Here is a 19766-nt window from a genome sequence, read left to right on the forward strand (position 1 = left end):
TTGGAAGTTTTTATGGAGATTTTTAAATATAAAAATATCAAATACAATACACCATGATAAAATAATATTTAAAATTTATACTAACTTTAGAATTTTATTAAAAATTGATATATATTATTTTTATTTATCTTAAAAGATCATCAAAATATTAAATCCGGATTGAATACGAAAACGAGAGACTTATAGCGACCAAAACATTAATAGCTGAGACGCAATTTTCATCACAACGTCTAACCAATATTTCCGCCGTAAGTTCCTTATTTATCCCTTATATCACCAGTATGTGTGACTAATAATGAAATAAGAAGATGAGGAAGCCATTAGGAGGTGTAAATGAGTGTAAATTATGGTGTAAATACGTAAATAAGCGCCAATTAACAAGGGCTTGGCAAGGTCAGCTGAAGCTTGTAAACAAAGATGATTTTCTGAGGTGATTTTTTAAGTCGTAAATTGTAAATATTTCGGCTTATTTACACCTTTTAAGGCCATAAAGGTGTAAAATAGATGATTATAATTATTAGTTAGTTATATAATTGTATCCCTCTAACGACCTAACCACCGCTCGTTATCTTGTAGAATTGTGTCCCTCTAACGACCTAACCACCGCTCGTTATCTTGTAGTATTGTGTCCCTCTAACGACCTAACCAACGCTCGTTATCTTGTAGTATTGTGTCCCTCTAACGACCTAACCACCGCTCGTTATCTTGTAGAATTGTGTCCCTCTAACGACCTAACCAACGCTCGTTATCTTGTAGAATTGTGTCCCTCTAACGACCTAACCAACGCTCGTTATCTTGCAGAATTGTGACCCTCTAACGACCTAACCAACGCTCGTTATCTTGCAGTATTGTGTCCCTCTAACGACCTAACCAACGCTCGTTATCTTGTAGAATTGTGTCTCTCTAACGACCTAACCAACGCTCGTTATCTTGCAGTTATGACGTGATGACAATATAGTTTAGCCGCCAAGATGATCTACGTATTCCTCGTCGACACTGGCACGATGATGACCTTCGATATGAACCTGGCCCTCGAGAAGTGAGTTTGGTTTGGGGTCTGACTTTAATGTTTGTTATAATTGATGTTATATAGTTATTAGGGATAGTTGTTAATGTATTTGGTAAGTGTTTAGTTAGTCAGCTTTAGGAGAGAAATGATAGGAATATTATTTATTTGATGATGATAATGATGAATGATATTTATTACTTTGATGATGATAATGATGAATGATATTTATTACTATGATGATAATTAATAACAATGATAATACTAATAATACTAATAAAAGAAGCATTATTATTTACTATTGTGGTATTGATGAAGAATTTATAACAATAATGTATAACGACAATAACAACTGCCCACGCCCTAAACGACCCCCGTCCCCCTCGTCAACAGTGTGTCGGTGCTGAAAGAAGTCATCAACCGAGCGATGAAAGTCCCCCCAGAGAAACAGGTTCTTCTCATCTCTGGAGGGGAAGCGCTCGACCCCAATCAGCGAGTATGCCAGTACTCAGCGGGTACTGACACCAATCCTATCTTCCTGTTCTCCAAGACTACCATAGAGGGCCAGACTCCTCCATCACCTAGTATTGATTACGGGACTGATACTGACCTTAAGGTATGGCTGACCTGACCTTAAAGTATGACTAACCTAACATATTTTTTTGTGTATTGCGAGTAATTTATTCTATTTGATTACCGCGATGGTTAATCTGTTTATTTGTTTGTCTTCGAAGTAACTAAGTATTTTTTTAGATTTATTTAATTGTTTGTGTAATTTATTCTTTTTCTTTACTGGGATATTTACTCTATTTGTGTACGTTTTTAATTTATTCATGTATACATATTTTATTCATGCACGTATATATTTTATTCATGCACGTATTTATTTTATTCATGTACATATATTTTATTCATGTACGTATATATTTTATTCATGTACGTATTTATTTTATTCATGTACGTATATATTTTATTCATGTACGTATATATTTTGTATGTTTACAGGACCAGGTGGAGGGAGCGTTGAACATGCCAGCCAGTTACAACACAGTGGTCGCTCGGGCACAGTTGGCTCAGCAGTTTCACGAACACTCCCGCGACCAGACCCGCACTTGTCAACAGTTAGTGCACGACCAGCATCTGCAGCAACAAGGTGAGGTTAGGTCTAGGGTGTGGTCTTGTGAAGGGTGTGGTCTTGTGAGGCTGTGGTCTTGTGAAGGGTTTGGTCTTGTGTGCTGTGAGGATGTGGTCTTGTGGGATTAAGGACCCAATTTACAACCCCAATTTTTTCCCCAGGATGAACAGCTACAATAAATTAAACCTATTCACATATAATTCACCCCATTTTTTTTTTCACAGGATGGGCAGCCGTGGTAGCCAACCTAGAGGACATTGTGTCGGCTTTCAAGAACAGATTCGAGAATTTTGAGTCGAGTTTTAATGAATGCTTGAAGGGACGCGACGAGAAGTCTGGAATTCTTGAGAAGTGAGTATTTGATGATGAGACCTGACCTAGCCTGACCTGATCTAACCTAGCCTCACCTAACATATCTTAATCTATCCTGATGTGTTCTGACTTAACCTTATTTACCCTAATTTAATCTAACCAGACCTAATCTCTCCTGATCTGTCCCGACTGTTACACTCTTCAACACAGACAACGACCCCGGCCTCAAATCGTGTTTCTTATTTACAGTTTCGAAGAAGACTTGAAGCTCTTGTCCAGAATACCCGTTCTGCCGGCGCTGTTAGGAGAGAGGAAGAGAAAGAATGAATCCCAGCACGGGGGTAAAGTTGACGAGACGGAGAATAACGCGGAGGAAGACAAGGGTAAGAGTTCCGTGGTGTGGGGTATCTTTTTGTTTTAGAGGGTATGGGTGAAGAGGTACGATTTATTCCCACGTTGTAATTCACCAGATAATGTTAATATTTACAACACATACAGCCAAACATCGATGTATTTTGATTGATATTTCGTAATTCCGGCAGACGGCATCGAGGGCTGCGAGGCTAAACCAACTATGAGTCTTCTGGACTGGATCAGCGCCAAAGACAGCCAGAGCAACGTGGGACAGATCGCTCAACTCTGTTACCGCGGCCTAACGCAGGTGACAGTAACTTCCGCTTGGTTTGTTTGGGGATGGCGATGTATAGGTCACACACAGGTATGGGCTATGTTGGTGTTGAGGTACGATCGCTCAAAACACTGATCTCTGCTTAGGGGTGATCGATCAAAACACTATATCTCTCTGCTTTAGGGGTGATCGATCAAAACACTATATCTCTCTGCTTTAGGGGTGATCGATCAAAACACTATATCTCTCTGCTTTAGGGGTGATTGATCAAAACACTATATCTCTCTGCTTTAGGGGTGATCGATCAAAACACTATATCTCTCTACTTTAGGGGTGATCGATCAATTCCAAAATGAACACTGTGACTCTTCTTGTCTCGCTGGGGTTGTCAAAATCATTCATCTGTTGTGTCGTATTTTATCAACACAGTTTAGTCGAGATAGTTTTTTTTTTTGAGTGACTGTACAGGGTGTCTTATAGGTTTATGATAATTTGACGTCGGGATTTTTATTTTTTTTTTGCCGCCTGCAGATCAACGAAGGAATGAAGTTTATGATAATTTGACGTCGGGATTTTTATTTTTTTTTTGCCGCCTGCAGATCAACGAAGGAATGAAGTTTATGATAATTTGACGTCGGGATTTTTATTTTTTTTTTATCGTCCGCAGATCAATGAGGGAATGTTGACACAGCTGGCGAGTGAGGTCAACAGCGTGAGTCACGAAGCCGACCGTCCGCAGATGAAGGAGATTAAGGGCCTCGGGGAACGGCTCTTTGGGCTCGAACAACTGATGCACGAGGCCAACAAGATCGTCCAGGAACAGAACAATTTTGCTCAGGTTTGTTGACGTGGGGAGCTTAAGGGTGTGTGTGTGTGTGTGTGGAGGGAGAGTGTGTGTGTGTGTGTGTGTGTGTGTGTGTGTGTGTGTGTGTGTGTGTGTGTGTGTGTGTGTGTGTGTGTGTGTGTGTGTGTGTGTGGAGGATGTGGTGATGGTGGATTAGAGTGTGTGATGGTGTTTTATGGTGTGTGATGGTGTGTTTTATAGTGTTTTAAGGTGTGTTTATAGTGTATGATGGTACCTTATTGTAAACACTCATCGTTACTTCTCCTCCTCGTGACTTAGGCGTTGATCCAGAACCAGAATCGTGCGGGGAAGGTAAACGATCCGTCGATCTTCCCCGACCTCTGTACGTCCCATAGGAAGAACCTCATGCACATGCTCAAGAACCATCAGAGGGTACGTGACTTTGTTGTTCTCTTACCTTGGGGGTGTGTGTGTGTGCGCATTATTGTTCTTCGATTTGTGTCTTTAACCATTGATTTTTTTTTCCTTTAACTTCTATAGAAAATTTTGAAGATGAATAATTCTTCAGTCTGCTCTAGCATTTATCTTTACCCCTTCGAATAATATAGAGCATTTATTTGATGATTTATTCCTGGATCTATGTGCTGAAGGCGTCATTTTTGTCCGCAGGTACAAGACATCAAACGACGATGCATAAAAGCCAAGGAAGAACTCTCGGAAAACCTGCACGTCAGATTAAAGTGAGTACGACTTGTGTGGAAACGATAAGACGTCTTTTTAATGTGTTCGATAAACGGTAAGATGTCTTTATGTAAACAGTTTGATGTCTTCTGTGTAAACTGTTTCACATCTTTTGTGTAAACTGTTTGACTCCTTTTATGTAAACATTTTGATGTGTTTTATGTAAACACTTTGACATCTTTTAAGTAAACAGCAAAAAATCTGTAATGAAAGCCATAATGAACATTTAAACGCCGTCGGTTAAAAATTCTTACGGTTAACTGTTGAACGAGACGGCTTGTATTTTTGACGCTCTAATCTATTACAGCATTGGTGTTTTATTTGTATTAGGGTCCTGTAATGCTTCTGATTATGTTATGTTACAGGTCATTATGTAACACCTTGATGTACTTGATGTTACAGGTCATTATGTAACACCTTGATGTACTTGATGTTACAGGTCATTATGTAACACCTTGATGTACTTGATGTTACAGCACTATTATGTAACACCTTGATGTACTTGATGTTACAGGTCATTATGTAACACCTTGATGTACTTGATGTTACAGGTCATTATGTAACACCTTGATGTACTTGATGTTACAGCACTATTATGTAACACCTTGATGTACTTGATGTTGCAACTTTGTATGCTTAACACCTTGATGTACTTGATGTTACGGGTGTTATGTAACACCTTGATGTATTGCTTGATGTTGCAGGTCATTATGCTTAACACCTTGATGTACTTGATATTTACAGCACTATTATGCTTAACACCTTGATGTACTTGATGTTACAGGTCATTATGTAACACCTTGATGTACTTGATATTTTAGTCATTATGTAACACCTTGATGTACTTGATGTTACAGCACTATTATGTAACACCTTGATGTACTTGTTACAGATCATTATGTAACACACCTTGATGTACTTGATGTTACAGGTCATTATGTAACACCTTGATGTACTTGATGTTGCAGCACTATTATGTAACACCTTGATGTACTTGATGTTACAACACTGTTAATGTAACACCTTGATGTACTTGATGTTACAAGGTCGTTATCATAACACCTTGATGTACTTGATGTTACAGGTCATTATGTAAACACCTGCCTTGATGTACTTGATGTTACAGCACTATTATGTAACACCTTGATGTACTTGATGTTACAGGTCATTATGTAACACCTTGATGTACTTGATATTTACAGGTCATTATGTAACACCTTGATGTACTTGATGTTACAGGTCATTATGTAACACCTTGATGTACCCGATGTTACAGGTCATTATGTAACACCTTGATGTACTTGATGTTACAGGTCATTATGTAACACCTTGATGTACTTGATGTTACAGCACTATTATGTAACACCTTGATGTACTTGATGTTACAGGTCATTATGTAACACCTTGATGTACTTGATGTTACAGGTCATTATGTAACACCTTGATGTACTTGATGTTACAGCACTATTATGTAACACCTTGATGTACTTGATGTTATAGGTCATTATGTAACACCTTGATGTACTTGATGTTACAGGTCATTATGTAACACCTTGATGTACTTGATGTTACAGCACTGTTATGTAACACCTCACACTCTACATTATACCACAGGTGGATAATGTACATAGAGAAAAAGCTGTACGAACTCGACAACAAACTCACTATGCATCACGAGAACGTCCGCAGAGTCACGGGGCTTCTCCAGGTCATCGAACAGATCCACCGAGCACCTCGTGTTTACGTCAGCGCCATCACCGAGGTCGCACGCAGACACACATTCTCCAAGTCTTTCGTTCAGGTAGGTAAGGGGGCGGGGCGGGGGGGGGGGGTCACTCTTAGGGTCGTTGTTCGTTTATTTGTTTATTGTTTTTGTGTATTGTTTGGTGAGTGGAGTGATTGCTGTCTGTCTGTTTGTCTGTCTGTCTGTATATTTATTGATCTATGTATGTATATATGAATTTATGTATATCTGTATACCTGTATTAACCAACACTAACCTAACCAAACCTATCCAAACCTAACCTGACACTATCCTGACAGTATCCTAACCCAACTTAACACTATTCTAACAACATCCTAACCTATCCCTAACACAATGCTAACCAAACCTAACCAGACACCTATCCTGACAGTATCTAACCCAACAACACTATCCTATCAACATCCTAACCTATCCCTAACACAATACTATCCAAACCTAACCTGACACTATCCTGACAGTATCCTAACCCAACTTAACACTATCCTAACAACATCCTAACCTATCCCTAACACAATGCTAACCAAACCTAACCAGACCCTAAGGTAATAATGTTTTGTTTGTGTACACCAGTGGGCGACGGCACTAAGCACAGAGAGCAGTGACGTGTGGCAGCGGGAGGTAACGACCAGACGACATTTCATCCACCAGTTCTCGTCGCACTTCCTAGCCAGTCTCTTCCCTGGCATGGATGACCTCCCGCCGGATTTCGCCACTCAGCCGCCGGATACATTCGACGATACACTACCAAACGTACGGCCCTCTTGTCTGTTTTGGGTTGGGGGGGAGGGGGAGGGTATGATTAGGGGTCGTTGAATTTAACAGCCCGTTGACCCTGACTTGACCCGGGAATGATTCTTTGTCCTATTGGTGAAGTGTCGAGAATTCTACCGACTAAATTTTTCTTCTGGGGGTTAGATTAAGTTTGGTTTGATTAAGTTTGATCAGGTTAGGTTAATTTAGGTTGAGTTAGAGGTCAGGTTAAATTGGAAGAGGTTAGGTTAGGTTTGGTTTGATTAAGTTTGATCAGGTTAGGTTAATTTAGGTTGAGTTAGAGGTCAGGTTAAATTGGAAGAGGTTAGGTTAGGTTTGGTTTGATTAAGTTTGATCAGGTTAGGTTAATTTAGGTTGAGTTAGAGGTCAGGTTAAATTGGAAGAGGTTAGGTTAGGTTTGGTTTGATTAAGTTTGATCAGGTTAGGTTAATTTAGGTTGAGTTAGAGGTCAGGTTAAATTGGAAGAGGTTAGGTTAGGTTTGGTTTGATTAAGTTTGATCAGGTTAGGTTAATTTAGGTTAGATTAGGTTAGGTTAGGTTAGAGCACTAAATAATCCGTCTCTCTCTCTACAACAGCTAACAGAGGAGAACATAGAACAGTTACGGGCGATATTACCAGAGTTGGCGTCCATGTTGGTGGTGGGGGAAGTGATCTCCATCCCTCCTCTCCTCCAGGTGGCGCTACAGTCACATACCTCCAACACCCACAGTCCTAGGTCTGTCTCACCCCCCCTCTCCCCTCACCCCCCCTCTCCTCACCCCTCCTCTCCCTCTGTGTTTGTATCGTTTACCAAATGTCTAAGATGATAAGAATGATGATAATAATAATAATAATAATAATAATGATAATAATAATGATAATAATAATGATAATAATAATAATAATAATAATAATGATGATAATATCTTTGTATCTATGTAAGCACAGTGTCTATCTATCCGTCCTGCAGGAGTAGCGAGGTGTTTTTAAAGGAAGGAAGCGGAGACATGTACACATCAGCGGTGACCACAGCGGCCTCCGTCACCCCCCGCAACACTCCAGACAGAGACGGCAACCACAGAGGTCAACAACTACGGCCGTTGTCCCTCACGAGGTGCGTCACTAACACCTCCACTACAGGGACGACACTTTTAATATTAACAACATGATTTTATTCAGCTCAGAGGTGACCCCATACACCAGGTGTTAGTAGACTATCACCACTAACACCTTCACTACAGGGACGACACTTTTAATATTAACAACATGATTTTATTCAGCTCAGAGGTGACCCCATACACAAGGTGTTAGTAGACTATCTGTGGAGCTATAAATAAAAGTCTTCGATCTTTTGGTGTTTATTGGTGTAACAGCTTCGAAACCTCTTTATAAGGAACTTCTCTCTCCATTTACTGTAATTTGTTAGATGACGGTTTCATATCAAACGGAACCTCAATATAACAAACTTTCATATGCAAATAGTTCATTATATGATGGTTTCACATTTAACGGACCCTCAATATAGTTCATTAAACAGAAGTTTTGCCGTAAATTACTTAAGTTATCATTGTTGACGTTTATAACCCCCAGGGAACACCACGAGTCAGAGACGGACACGGAGGAGTTTGAGAAGGTCGGGTGTAGTGGCGGCAGTGACGGCACTTTCTCCCCCATGGAGGTAAGTCTCCGGTGTGACGAGATTCTGCCGTTTTGTCAATATTTGGTCAGGTTAGGCTGGGTTGGGTTAGGTTAGGGTCACACTGCATCATAAGAGGAAAGAACTCTTTAAAAATATATATACTATACAATGAAATATATGTATACTGTATATAAAACCTAACCTAACCAAACTATCACCTATAACAATGACCTACTCCCCCCCCTATAGGTGATGCCAGACAACAGCCGAGGATCCATGAAGACAAAACAACATTTCTCGACTCAGGTTAACGACTCTAAACACATCAAGCTCGACGGGGGCACTGGGTCAACGTCTCCTGTGGGGGGGGCGGTCCAGGAGGAACTCAGGTGCGTTTATGTGTGTGTGCGTGTGTGTGTGTGTCTGTGTCTTTCTGTCTGTCTCTGTCTGTGTCTGTCTGTCTGCCTCTGTCTGTGTGTGTATGTCTGTCTGTGTGTGTGTGTGTCTGTCTGTCTGTCTATCTGTCTGTCTGTCTGTCTGTCTGTCTCTGTCTGTCTGTCTCTGTCTGTCTGTGTGTGTGTCTGTCTGTCTGTGTGTGTGTGTGTGTCTGTCTGTCTGTCTGTCTGTCTGTCTGTCTGTCTGTCTGTCTCTGTCTGTGTGTGTGTGTTGATATGGTAAGACCTCTGTATAATGGACTTTATTTATTTAAACTAACGGAACCTCGATATAACGGACTTTCCTCTATACGGTTCATTACTTCGAGGTTTCATGCCTAACGGAACCTCGATATAATGAACCTTCCTCTCTATATGTCCGTTAAATAGACGTTTCACGTTGTTTTGACCGTCGAGGAAAGATGATGAGGTTGAGTACTGTACCTTATTGCTCCATAAACACGTCTCGTTACTCAAACTATCTTATCAACATCAGTCAGAAATATAACGTAATATTCAATAATTTCTTCAGTTATTTTCTTTCCTCACCTAGATAATAGGATGTTGTTATTGATGTTATTGTGGTAATTTAGTGATTTATTGTGGTAATTTAGTGATTTATTGTGGTAATTTATTGATGTTTCGATGTTGATGTTTTTATATTTTTCTGAGGATTATTTATGAGAATTTTGGTCAATGGCTAAATATTTTATTTATTTTTATTATCCCTTGTCAGTTAGGGATTAATATACCAGACCTGACCTGACCTGATCTAACCTAACCTATCCAGACCTAACCTAACCTAACCTAACCTAACCTAACCTAACCTAACCTAACCTAACCTAACCTAACCTAACCTAACCTAACCTAACCTAACCTAACCTCACCTAACCTATCCAGACCTAACCTAACCTAACAGAGAGAATTAAGAAGACAAGTACCGCTACTTTCCTTTAGTTGTTGTTATCGTTCCCTCCTCCTCCTCCTTCTTCTTCCCCCCCTCCCTCCCCCCCCCATGGTCCTCTCTCTCTCTCCTCCCTCTCTCTCTCTCTCTCTCCACCCCTCACCACCACACTTAACAGCCATATAACCGTATGGCGCGCCGACTCAATCAAGTCGTGGTATACCAACGCCCCCCAGGTTAGGTAGAGGACTTCAGGTCTGATGAGATGCCTCGAGACAGCCCCCAATCTCCCTCACAGAGAACAACCATCCTCCTCAAACATAGATACCCCCAGTGCGATAGGGTGAATTTTTAACCGTACGATTTATTTTTGCCATTTTTGTCGTGTCGTAGGCGGTGGACGGTATTGGTCAGTTTGTTTGTCTGTCTGGAGGTCCGAGCGTCGACACTTTAGCCTTAAACAAGGTGTTGGTGGTTTAGAGTTTGTCTCTCAGGGGTCAGGTTCTTAGGTTAAGTGGGAACAGTGCTATACTGTGTGACCCTATCAATATGTCAGGTTAGGTCGGGTCAGGTTATGTTAGGTTACATTTGGTTATGTCAGGTTATGTTAGGTTAAGTCATGTTAGGTTAGATTTGGTTAGGTTAGGTAAAGATCACGTTACATTGGGTCATGTTAGTGTAGGTCTTAAATAACAACCGTCCAATCACCTATTAAACTGGTGAACGACACAATAATAACACCGTCTTAGTTATGATAGATATTAACCATCGTTCGGCCAATCAAAATAATAACAGCATAATATCGTCACTTGTTCGAGAGGTTAAAGAACAACAAATGAAGTTAGATTTTGAGTCTCTGAGGCCGCCACCCCACAGTAACTAATTCTACGACTTAAATATTAAATTGCCTACACGATTTGAGTTTATAATTGGGTGCGCGATTTCACTGTCGGTTAAGTGAAGGTTTATCGAGTGCAGTGCCTGACTTTCCCCTCGTCACGTCCTAAAGATTTGTTGTTTACGGAGCCTTAGCCACACAGACCCCAAGCTGGACTAATAGCCTTGGGGTCAAAATATTTCTTGTTTGTTTCGTGGCGATGGTGGTGACTTGTGGGGTTATTAGCGTTCGGGTAATTAAGTAGTTTGATCTTTGAGTTTTGTGAGACGATATAAAGAAAGATAGAGGGAGACATAGATAAGAGAGAGACATAGATAGAGGAAGTGAGAAAGAGAGAGAGAGAGAGAGCGAGAGAAGCACAGTCGGTAATGAATGAACTAGCTTGGAGGTCGCGGGCGTCCTTCTCCCCTTTAATAGGCCGGGCACTGTAGCCACGCGGGGAAACGTAGCGTCACCGGCGTCCCCCCAAGACCCTGCGATCAGCCCCGAGTCTATGCTCACATCCCAGGAGTTTGTCACCGCCGAATACTACATTGATGAGTCGATGCCCTCTAGCTACACGGAGAGCGGCGGGACGGCGGCATCGTGCTCCAGACACCCGCCCCCCATGGTCAAGACTCACCACGTCATCACCGCCGAACTACAGCAACAACTAGAGGATAAGAACTCGGCCATATTGAACCTCCAGGTGAGTGTAAACGTGTCTTGGTTAGTTTGTTGCTCTGTGGGGTAGGTTAGTAGTTAGGTCACACTAGGGTAGTTAGGTCACACTGGGGTAGTTAGGTCACACTGTGGTGTATATTAATGCACCTTGTTCCTTTCCCTGAGGTAGGTTAGTGTGGGGTAGTTATACATCTCATTCATAACTAAAAAAAACAAATTGGCTTCTGGGATTTTGTTAATAAATTCGATGGTTTGGTGTAAATACCTTAATTCAACAAACAGTTAAAGAGAATATCATTAGAAAAGGCTTTTGATGTTTAACAATTCTTATAACAAGTTGACCCCATAATTGGTTATATTCCTAAGCATCACAAATAATGTAATTAACGTTAATAATATAATGAGACGCTTTCGAACTTTAGCGATTCATATAACAAGTTGACCCCATAATTGGTTATATTCCTAACCATCACAAATACTGTAATTAACGCCGATAACATAATGAGACGCTTTCGAACTTTAGCGATTCACATAACAAGTTGACCCCATAATTGGTTATATTCCTAACCATCACAAATACTGTAATTAACGTCGATAACATAATGAGACGCTTTCGAACTTTAGCGATTCACATAACAAGTTGACCCCATGATTGGTTATATTCCTAACCATCACAAATAATGTAATTAACGCCGATAATATAATGAGACGCTTTCGAACTTTAGCGTATTCACATAACAAGTTGACCCCATAATTGGTTATATTCCTAACCATCACAAATACTGTAATTAACGTCGATAACATAATGAGACGCTTTCGAACTTTAGCGATTCACATAACAAGTTGACCCCATGATTAGACTTTTCCATTTTAAGCGATGATCTATTCCTCCAGACCGACCTGACACAAGCCAAGGAAGAAGTGGACCAGCTACAGCAACGCCTCAGTGCCCTCGCCTCCCTACAGTGCCAAGATGAAGTGCTCAGTCTTAAGTCGGAGTTGGCGTCCTTACGGGGGAAGGTACGTTGTCTTGGGGGGGGTTGCTTACACGCTCTTTCTGTCTGTATCTCTGTCCCTCTGTCTTGTTAGGTTAGATTACTTTATGCTAGATTAACTCATTAGGTTAATATTAGACTTCACTAAACAAACAATGGAAGATAATAAACAATGTTCACACGATCTGAAGCTTTACGACGCAGAACACCTAACCTAACCTAACCCCACCTAATTCTCACCTAACTCATCACGTTTACTTCCAGGTCCGCGACGAGGGAGAGACGTACGTAAACTACATATCGGAACTTTCGTCGAGAATCTTGGACGTTTTGCTTCAGGTGTGTACGTTGGCTCCCATCTCATTAGTTACTGTGATGTTATCGGACGTTTCTCACCGTGATTTGTCCGTCCAGTTTGTGTTTACGATTTAGTCGAGACCCTGAACGAGGTGGTTTGTAATTTTAGCTTTTATAAATTACCTGAAGATTATTTCCCCTGAGTGCTCACCTGAAGATTATCTCCCCCAGGTAAGCACTAGGGGGCTATTCTTCAGCTGATCCATAAAGACTAAAATTGCAAATCATCTCGTATCTAGTCTCAGATAGCAATATATAGTTAGTGAGTTTTATAGATAACTGAGAAGTATTAATGAGTAAGAATAGAAGAACTTTGGGAAGGTTAGTCAGTTAAATGATTAGGGGATTGGGGGTGTCTAATCATCACACATTCTAGAAAGGAGGGAGATATGATGAAGTTTTGGGGAAGGAATCAATAAAGGGATATAGATAAAGTTCTTATAATATCAAGCAGGATAGGACTCGAACAACGGTTCAAGTTGGATAAGTTTAGGTTTAGGAGTGAGATAGGAAGAAACTGGTTCACAAATAGGGTGGTGGACGAGTGGAACAAGCTTAGCAACTTTGTAGTAAGTGCTGGAAAGTTTCAAAAGGAGGCTGGATAGATTCATGGATGATAGAGAGTGGTAGTAACTCTCGACAGGAGCTGCCATGCACTGACCAACCGGCCTATTGCAGAGTCCTTATGTTCTTAGCACCTAGCAATCATCACACAACTCAAAAGACGTTATCAATTAAACAGATCCAGGTGCAGACATCGGCCGAGCAGGCGCACTGATAAGTGGCGATGCTGGCCAGGCTGACCAGGACCGCCTCCAGGAACAACTGAGGGGAACGGTGGACCTGCAGTCACACAAGCTGAACGACGCCCAGCGGGAGATTGAGATGTATCAGGAACAATTGCACCGCCATCAGGAGACCCTGCAGGTGTGTGGCCTGACCTAACCTGACCTAACCTGATATATTGAAACAGTTTATACTTTAGCAGAAAAATATTGATTCAGAGTAAATGATAACAGTAATATAATGGACTTTCATCTCTATATAGTTCATTAGATGGAGGTTTTACATATAATGGACCTAATATAATGGACTTTCATCTCTATATAGTTCATTAGATGGAGGTTTTACATATAATGGACCCTTGATATAATGGACTTTCATCTCTATATAGTTCATTAGATGGGTTTTACTATAATGGACCCTTGATATAATGGACTTTCATCTCTATATAGTTCATTAGATGGAGGTTTTACATATAATGGACCCTGAATATAATGGACTTTCATCTCTATATAGTTCATTAGATGGAGGTTTTACATATAATGGACCCTTGATATAATGGACTTTCATCTCTATATAGTTCATTAGATGGAGGTTTTACATATAATGGACCCTTGATATAATGGACTTTGATCTCTATATAGTTCATTAATAACGTCTTTCTTTCCCTTGGCAGCAAACGACGGTGGAATTCGAGGAAGCCAAACGCCTGTTGATCGAGGAGAAGGTCGAGGCCGTTAAACGCTTGACCTTGGAGCACGAACTTGAGATGGTTAACCTGAAGGAGCGCTGGCAAGAGGACGACTCGAGCCGACAGGAGGAAATTATCGTTCTGACGCAGGTGAGAGTCTAGCTTGTCCTTGAGGGTGAGAGAGAGAGAGAGAGAGAGAGAGAGAGAGAGAGAGAGAGAGAGAGAGAGAGAGAGAGAGAGAGAGAGAGAGAGAGAGAGAGAGAGAGAGAGTCAATCTTAAAACACACACTAACCCTCCCTCCTCCTCCTCCTCTATACCCCCATACAGAAACTGAAAAGCCTCGAAGAAACCCTCCAGTGCGCAGAAAGGGAACGCAGCGACCTGGAGAACAACTTCAAGGAACGCTTCGCCGCTCACATCCAGGAGGAGAAGGACAAGATAGTGAAGATCCTCGAAGTGAGTTTTAGCGAGAGAGAGAAGAATGCCCTCGAGAGTCTAAGGGAACAGCTGATCAACGAACACCAGGCGCACGTTAGTAGGTAAGTGTCTTGAGGGGTGGAAGAATAGTTTGTTTGATAGATAGATAGTAGTTGGATAGATGGATAGTCAAATAGAATAATCCCCCTAAAACAAAAGGGCATCACAACATCATTACCCCACAACAGGCTTTTGAAGGAGAAGGAAGAGGCAATACAAGCCGCCTGCGAGGAGGTGCGGACAAAGCTGGTGGTAGAGTGGCGGGAGGTGGTCGACCAACAGCACAAAGACCTGACGGAGAAACACGCCGCCCATTACGCACAGTGTAAACATCAGTGGGAACAGGAGAAGAGAACGGAGATCGCGGACAAGGTTGCGGAGATTGTGAGTTGTTTTTGTTGTTGTTGGGGGGGGGGGTTATTTAGGGTGGTTATATTATGTGTAAGCTAACCTAACCCAAGCTAACTTAACCTAACCCAAGCTAACTTAACCTAATCTAACCTAACTCATGCTAATTTAACCTAATCTAACCTAACCTAACTCAAGCTAACTTAACCTAATCTAACCTAACTCAAGCTAACTTAACCTAATCTAACCTAACCAAAGCTTCCCTAACCTAACCCAAGCTAACCTAACCGAATTAATGTTTCCTAACCTAACTTAACGGTGTCACCTCTGAGCCGAATAAAATCATCTATTGCTTACCATCAAAACTGTCGACCCCATAGTTAAGGCGTCGAGAGGTACATAACGACCGCACTTGTAAACAACGACGGTTTATCTCAACGCAGGAGACGCGGTGGAGAGACGAGAGAGACTCCAACGTGGAACATGTCCGCCAGCAGTACAAGATGGAGTTGGAGGGCCTGAGGTCGAGGTTTAGGATGATGACTACAGCCAGTATGGATAAGTCGCCCTCGGAGACTTCCCTCGAGAAATTTGAGGTAGAGTTTGCTTATTGTTCTGTTTTAAGGCACGTGGAATAGGTCGCCCTCGGAGACTTCCCTCGAGAAATTTGAGTCAGAGTTTGTTAATCGATTTAATTTAGTCGTTCAGTGAAATAAGTTCATTTTGATCCGTTCTTAGTTGTATCTTTTCTTAATTTAATGATTATTCTTTGCTTTTGTTTGGTTAGGTTAGTGTTAAAATAGGTTAGGTTAGTGTTAAAATAGGTTAGGTTAGTGTTAAAATAGGTTAGGTTAGTATTAAATTGATTAATCTTCTCGTAAAGTAAGATTAGGGTAGTTTAGCATTACACTAAGTTAGGTTAATTTAGCATTACACTAGATTAGGTTAAGGTAGAATAGCATTAGGTTAGGTTAGTTAATGTTAGGGTAAGTTAGGATAGGTTAGGTTAGCATTAAGTTAGGTTAGAAATAGGGTATATAAACTCCAATGTAACCCCAAACTAACCCCACCTCACCTGACCTGAACCCCGTCACAGCGCGGCGATTTCCTGGACATGGGGGCACACGAGGCGGCCCTGGCCAGACTGAGGGAGGAACTATTGAAGGAGAAGGAAGTGGCCATTGAGGAGACGAAGATCGGCCTCCAGGAACAGTTTGGCCAAGTGAGGAGAGACGAACTTCAGAAACACGAGACTATGAGGAAAGACGAGAGGCGGCGGATTGAAGCGGAGAAGCAGGTGAGATGGATAGGTGGATAGGTGGGTGAGAGGCGGCGGATTGAAGCGGAGAAGCAGGTGAGACGGATAGGTGGATAGGTGGGTGAGAGGCGGTGGATTGAAGCAGAGAAGCAGGTGAGACGGATAGATGGATAGGTGGGTGGGATAGAGGGTTAGGAAGATTGGTAGGTGATGGAGAATTGGATAGATGGATGATGGATTGAGACAAACTGGTGAGGTGGATAGATGGATGGATAGAGGAATGGATGGGTGGATGGAAGAATGTAAAGAAGAATTGTAGTTAAGAGAGAGAGAGTGTATGTATGTATGTATGTGTGTATGTATGTTGTATTTTCACTGCATGTATGTCATCTGTGTATGTGTGTGTAGATGCAGGTGTGTGTATTTTTGTATGTACGCGCATTAAATAAACCCCAAACAACCGTCTCTTTTTCGCAGATTGTATTTAACGACGCCATCAAGTCGGTCTCCCAGGATAAAGAGAGAGTAATCGAAGATCTCCGGCTTAGAGTCGAACTCCTCACGGACGAGACGGAGAAATTGCGGAGACTGATGCACAACGCGGCCACGGGCTCCACCGACCACCTCATGAGTGCCCTGGTCTCCGAGAACGAGGCGCTTAAGGTACGCTAACTACTCTAGGGAGGGGGTGGGGGGGGTTGTTTATCTTTCATTTATATATTTTGAGTCCTGGTTTAAGGGGGTAAGGAGGACGTGGTGTAAGAACCTGTACAGTAAATGTCTGTCTGTCTGTCTATCTGTCTGTTTGTCTGTCTGTCTGTCTGTCTATCTGTCTGTCTATTTAACCAGAAAATCCAGATTAAAAGTGAAAAATAATGACAATATTAACATCATCACTTCCACCACCACCACTATCACCACAACTACCACTATCACTACCGTCTCTCATTACCACCACACAGGAACGTTGCGAGATACTCCAGAAGGATATAACACGCCTAGAGGGTGAGGTTCTCCGGGTCAAACGCCTCAGTTTCGTCGTCACGCCAGAACGACCGACCGACTTGAGCATGTCGTTTACAGAGTCCGGAGCTTCGGCAGTTTCCCCGTCCGGTTCGCTGAGCGCCAACGAAGATGTCAGGAAACTTCAGCAGGAAAACCAAGAGTTGAGGGATAAATTGGTGGGTTTGTTGGTGGGTTTTGGGGGGTGTTGGGGGTGGGTGTGTGTGTGGTGGGTAGGGTTGTGTGTGTGGTGGAGTGGGGGAATGTGTGTGTGGGTAGAGGTGGGTGTGTGTGTGGGGGTGGGTTGTGTGTGGTGCATTAAGGTGAGTGTGTGTGTGGGGTGGGTTGTGTGTGGTGGGTAGGGTTGTGTGTGTGTGTGTAGGGGTTTATATAGTCTGTGGGTGTGTGTGGTGTATATATATGACTGTATATAGTATAGAATATGCATAAATTTACATAGTGTATAATTACTGTATACATAGCAATCAATTCCCTCCGTTCAACTGCGTAATCAACCTTTTTGCTATTTAACCTCTGACCAACGAACCGCGGGCGCCGCGTCCCTCGTCGAGCGAGGGGAAAAATAGCGTCCATTCATGCCCGGGCCGGGAAACGTCCTTCTGGTATGGGATGACCACCACCTCCACTATCGAGTCCTACTTGAAGGGAATCCACACCTCCACTTCCTCCATTTGATTCATACACATACCTTGGCCTCAAAGTGAGTCAGTATTGTGTATATTTCATCGATCTTGTATGATTATAACACCTCCATCGGATAGTCTGTTCATATATACATTCATACACTACAAGCAGTCATTCTAGTAGCGTTCCACACTACATCTGTATTTTGTAGTTTATTTCGTTCATGCTCAGTCATACTCAATCATATGCCCGTCTGTGTGTTTATCTGAAAGGTGTTTGTTTAATGGTTGGTTTTGTTTTGTTTGGTTTTAAAATGTGTTTGTTTGGTTTGTTTGTTTGTAAATGTTTTTGTTGTTTTTGATAGTTGTTACTGCTCTCTCTCTCTCTCTCTCCCTCTCTCCACCATTCCCTCCCTCTCTTCCCCCTCCCTCTCTCCTCCCTCCCTCCCTCCCTCTCTTCCCCCTCCCTCCTGGTGTTTTATTGTTTTTTATGGTGTTTTAGCAACTGATAATGTAACCAGGTGATTTAAAACGTGATAAAATGGCGCCTAAAATACATAATGGTCCCGTGTGTGTGTGTGTGTGTGTGGTTGGAAGATGAATGGCCCCTTTGTTTCCCGTCTGACCGTATTTATGCTTACATTTTCGAATTTCACTTGTTTTTTTTTTATTTCATTTATACATTTGACTGTCACTTGTTTTTATTTCATTTATATATGTGACTGTCATTTGGTTTATGTTTACATTTGATTGTCACTTGTTTTGTTTCACTTATGGATTTGACTTGTTATTATTTCATTTATATATTTGACTCATTTGTTGATATGTTTAGGTTTGATCGTCACTTTTTATTTAATACAAATTTTCTCTACATTTACACGATATTTACAGACATTTACACCATGTCTACGGTTATTTACGCAATATTTATCGTAATTTTCACCACATTTACAGACATGTTCGCCATATTTAGTTTCTTTTTTCCTATTTACACCATATTTATAGTCATTTACACTATATTTACAATTATTTACCCCATATTTACAGTCATTTACACGTCTTATTTACAGAGACGCCCCATAAGATGTACTGCACAGCTGAGGTCGTGAGCAAGGAGTTCTGTCAGGCCAAGAAAGTGAGTGTTGACTTGTGTCTTTCTTCCTCTCAATTGCTTCTCTCGTCTGAAATTCTTATTATTGTGATTATTCTCTTTAAGTAACCCCTTTAAACTGTTTTAGGTAAATTACTTCTCTTTTAGGTCTTTTTAAGGTATTCCAGGTTAATTAATCATCGTTAAGGTAATTTATTTAAGGTAAGGTGTGAATAATTGTTAAAGATGTTATCCTGAGTTTTTAAGGTAAGTGTTTTTAGGTAATTTTTAAGTATTTTAAGTGAATTATCAATAAAGGTAATTTTGGGGGGATTTTAAGGTAACTATACTTATGATAAACAATTGGATTAAAGGTGTAGTTGTTTTAAGGTGATTTTAGGTAAGATTTTGTTATTTAATTTAAAGTGACGGAAATTCT

General features: G+C 41.3%; 1 protein-coding gene across 1 annotated transcript; it reads left to right on the forward strand.

The window, feature by feature from the left end:
• Positions 1–186: 186 nt before the first annotated feature.
• On the forward strand, positions 187–19456 carry LOC121857546 (RB1-inducible coiled-coil protein 1-like). The gene is made up of 29 exons (XM_042353629.1): positions 187–248; positions 937–1039; positions 1400–1622; positions 2012–2159; positions 2366–2492; positions 2703–2836; positions 2996–3114; positions 3749–3919; positions 4205–4318; positions 4556–4626; positions 6242–6428; positions 6963–7142; positions 7740–7879; positions 8114–8257; positions 8734–8821; positions 9032–9171; positions 11436–11706; positions 12576–12701; positions 12941–13019; positions 13776–13960; positions 14493–14657; positions 14836–15047; positions 15174–15369; positions 15777–15929; positions 16430–16630; positions 17069–17254; positions 17554–17772; positions 18181–18314; positions 19285–19456. The coding sequence occupies exons 2-29, from the start codon at positions 972–974 to the stop codon at positions 19454–19456; spliced, it is 4353 nt and encodes a 1450-aa protein (XP_042209563.1). The 5' UTR covers positions 187–248; positions 937–971.
• Positions 19457–19766: the final 310 nt, after the last annotated feature.

This window comes from Homarus americanus, unplaced genomic scaffold (genome assembly GCF_018991925.1).
Source record: "Homarus americanus isolate GMGI-L3 unplaced genomic scaffold, GMGI_Hamer_2.0 scaffold19065, whole genome shotgun sequence".
NCBI lineage: Eukaryota > Metazoa > Arthropoda > Malacostraca > Decapoda > Nephropidae > Homarus > Homarus americanus.

Bases quoted from the DNA above. Each gene is read 5' to 3' on its own strand.
- LOC121857546 (XM_042353629.1), top strand. From the start codon at position 972: ATGATCTACGTATTCCTCGTCGACACTGGCACGATGATGACCTTCGAT. The intron at 2,160-2,365 runs GTGAGGTTAGGT...TTTTTTTCACAG, and splicing joins CCAGCATCTGCAGCAACAAG to GATGGGCAGCCGTGGTAGCC. The intron at 4,319-4,555 runs GTACGTGACTTT...TTTTGTCCGCAG, and splicing joins TGCTCAAGAACCATCAGAGG to GTACAAGACATCAAACGACG.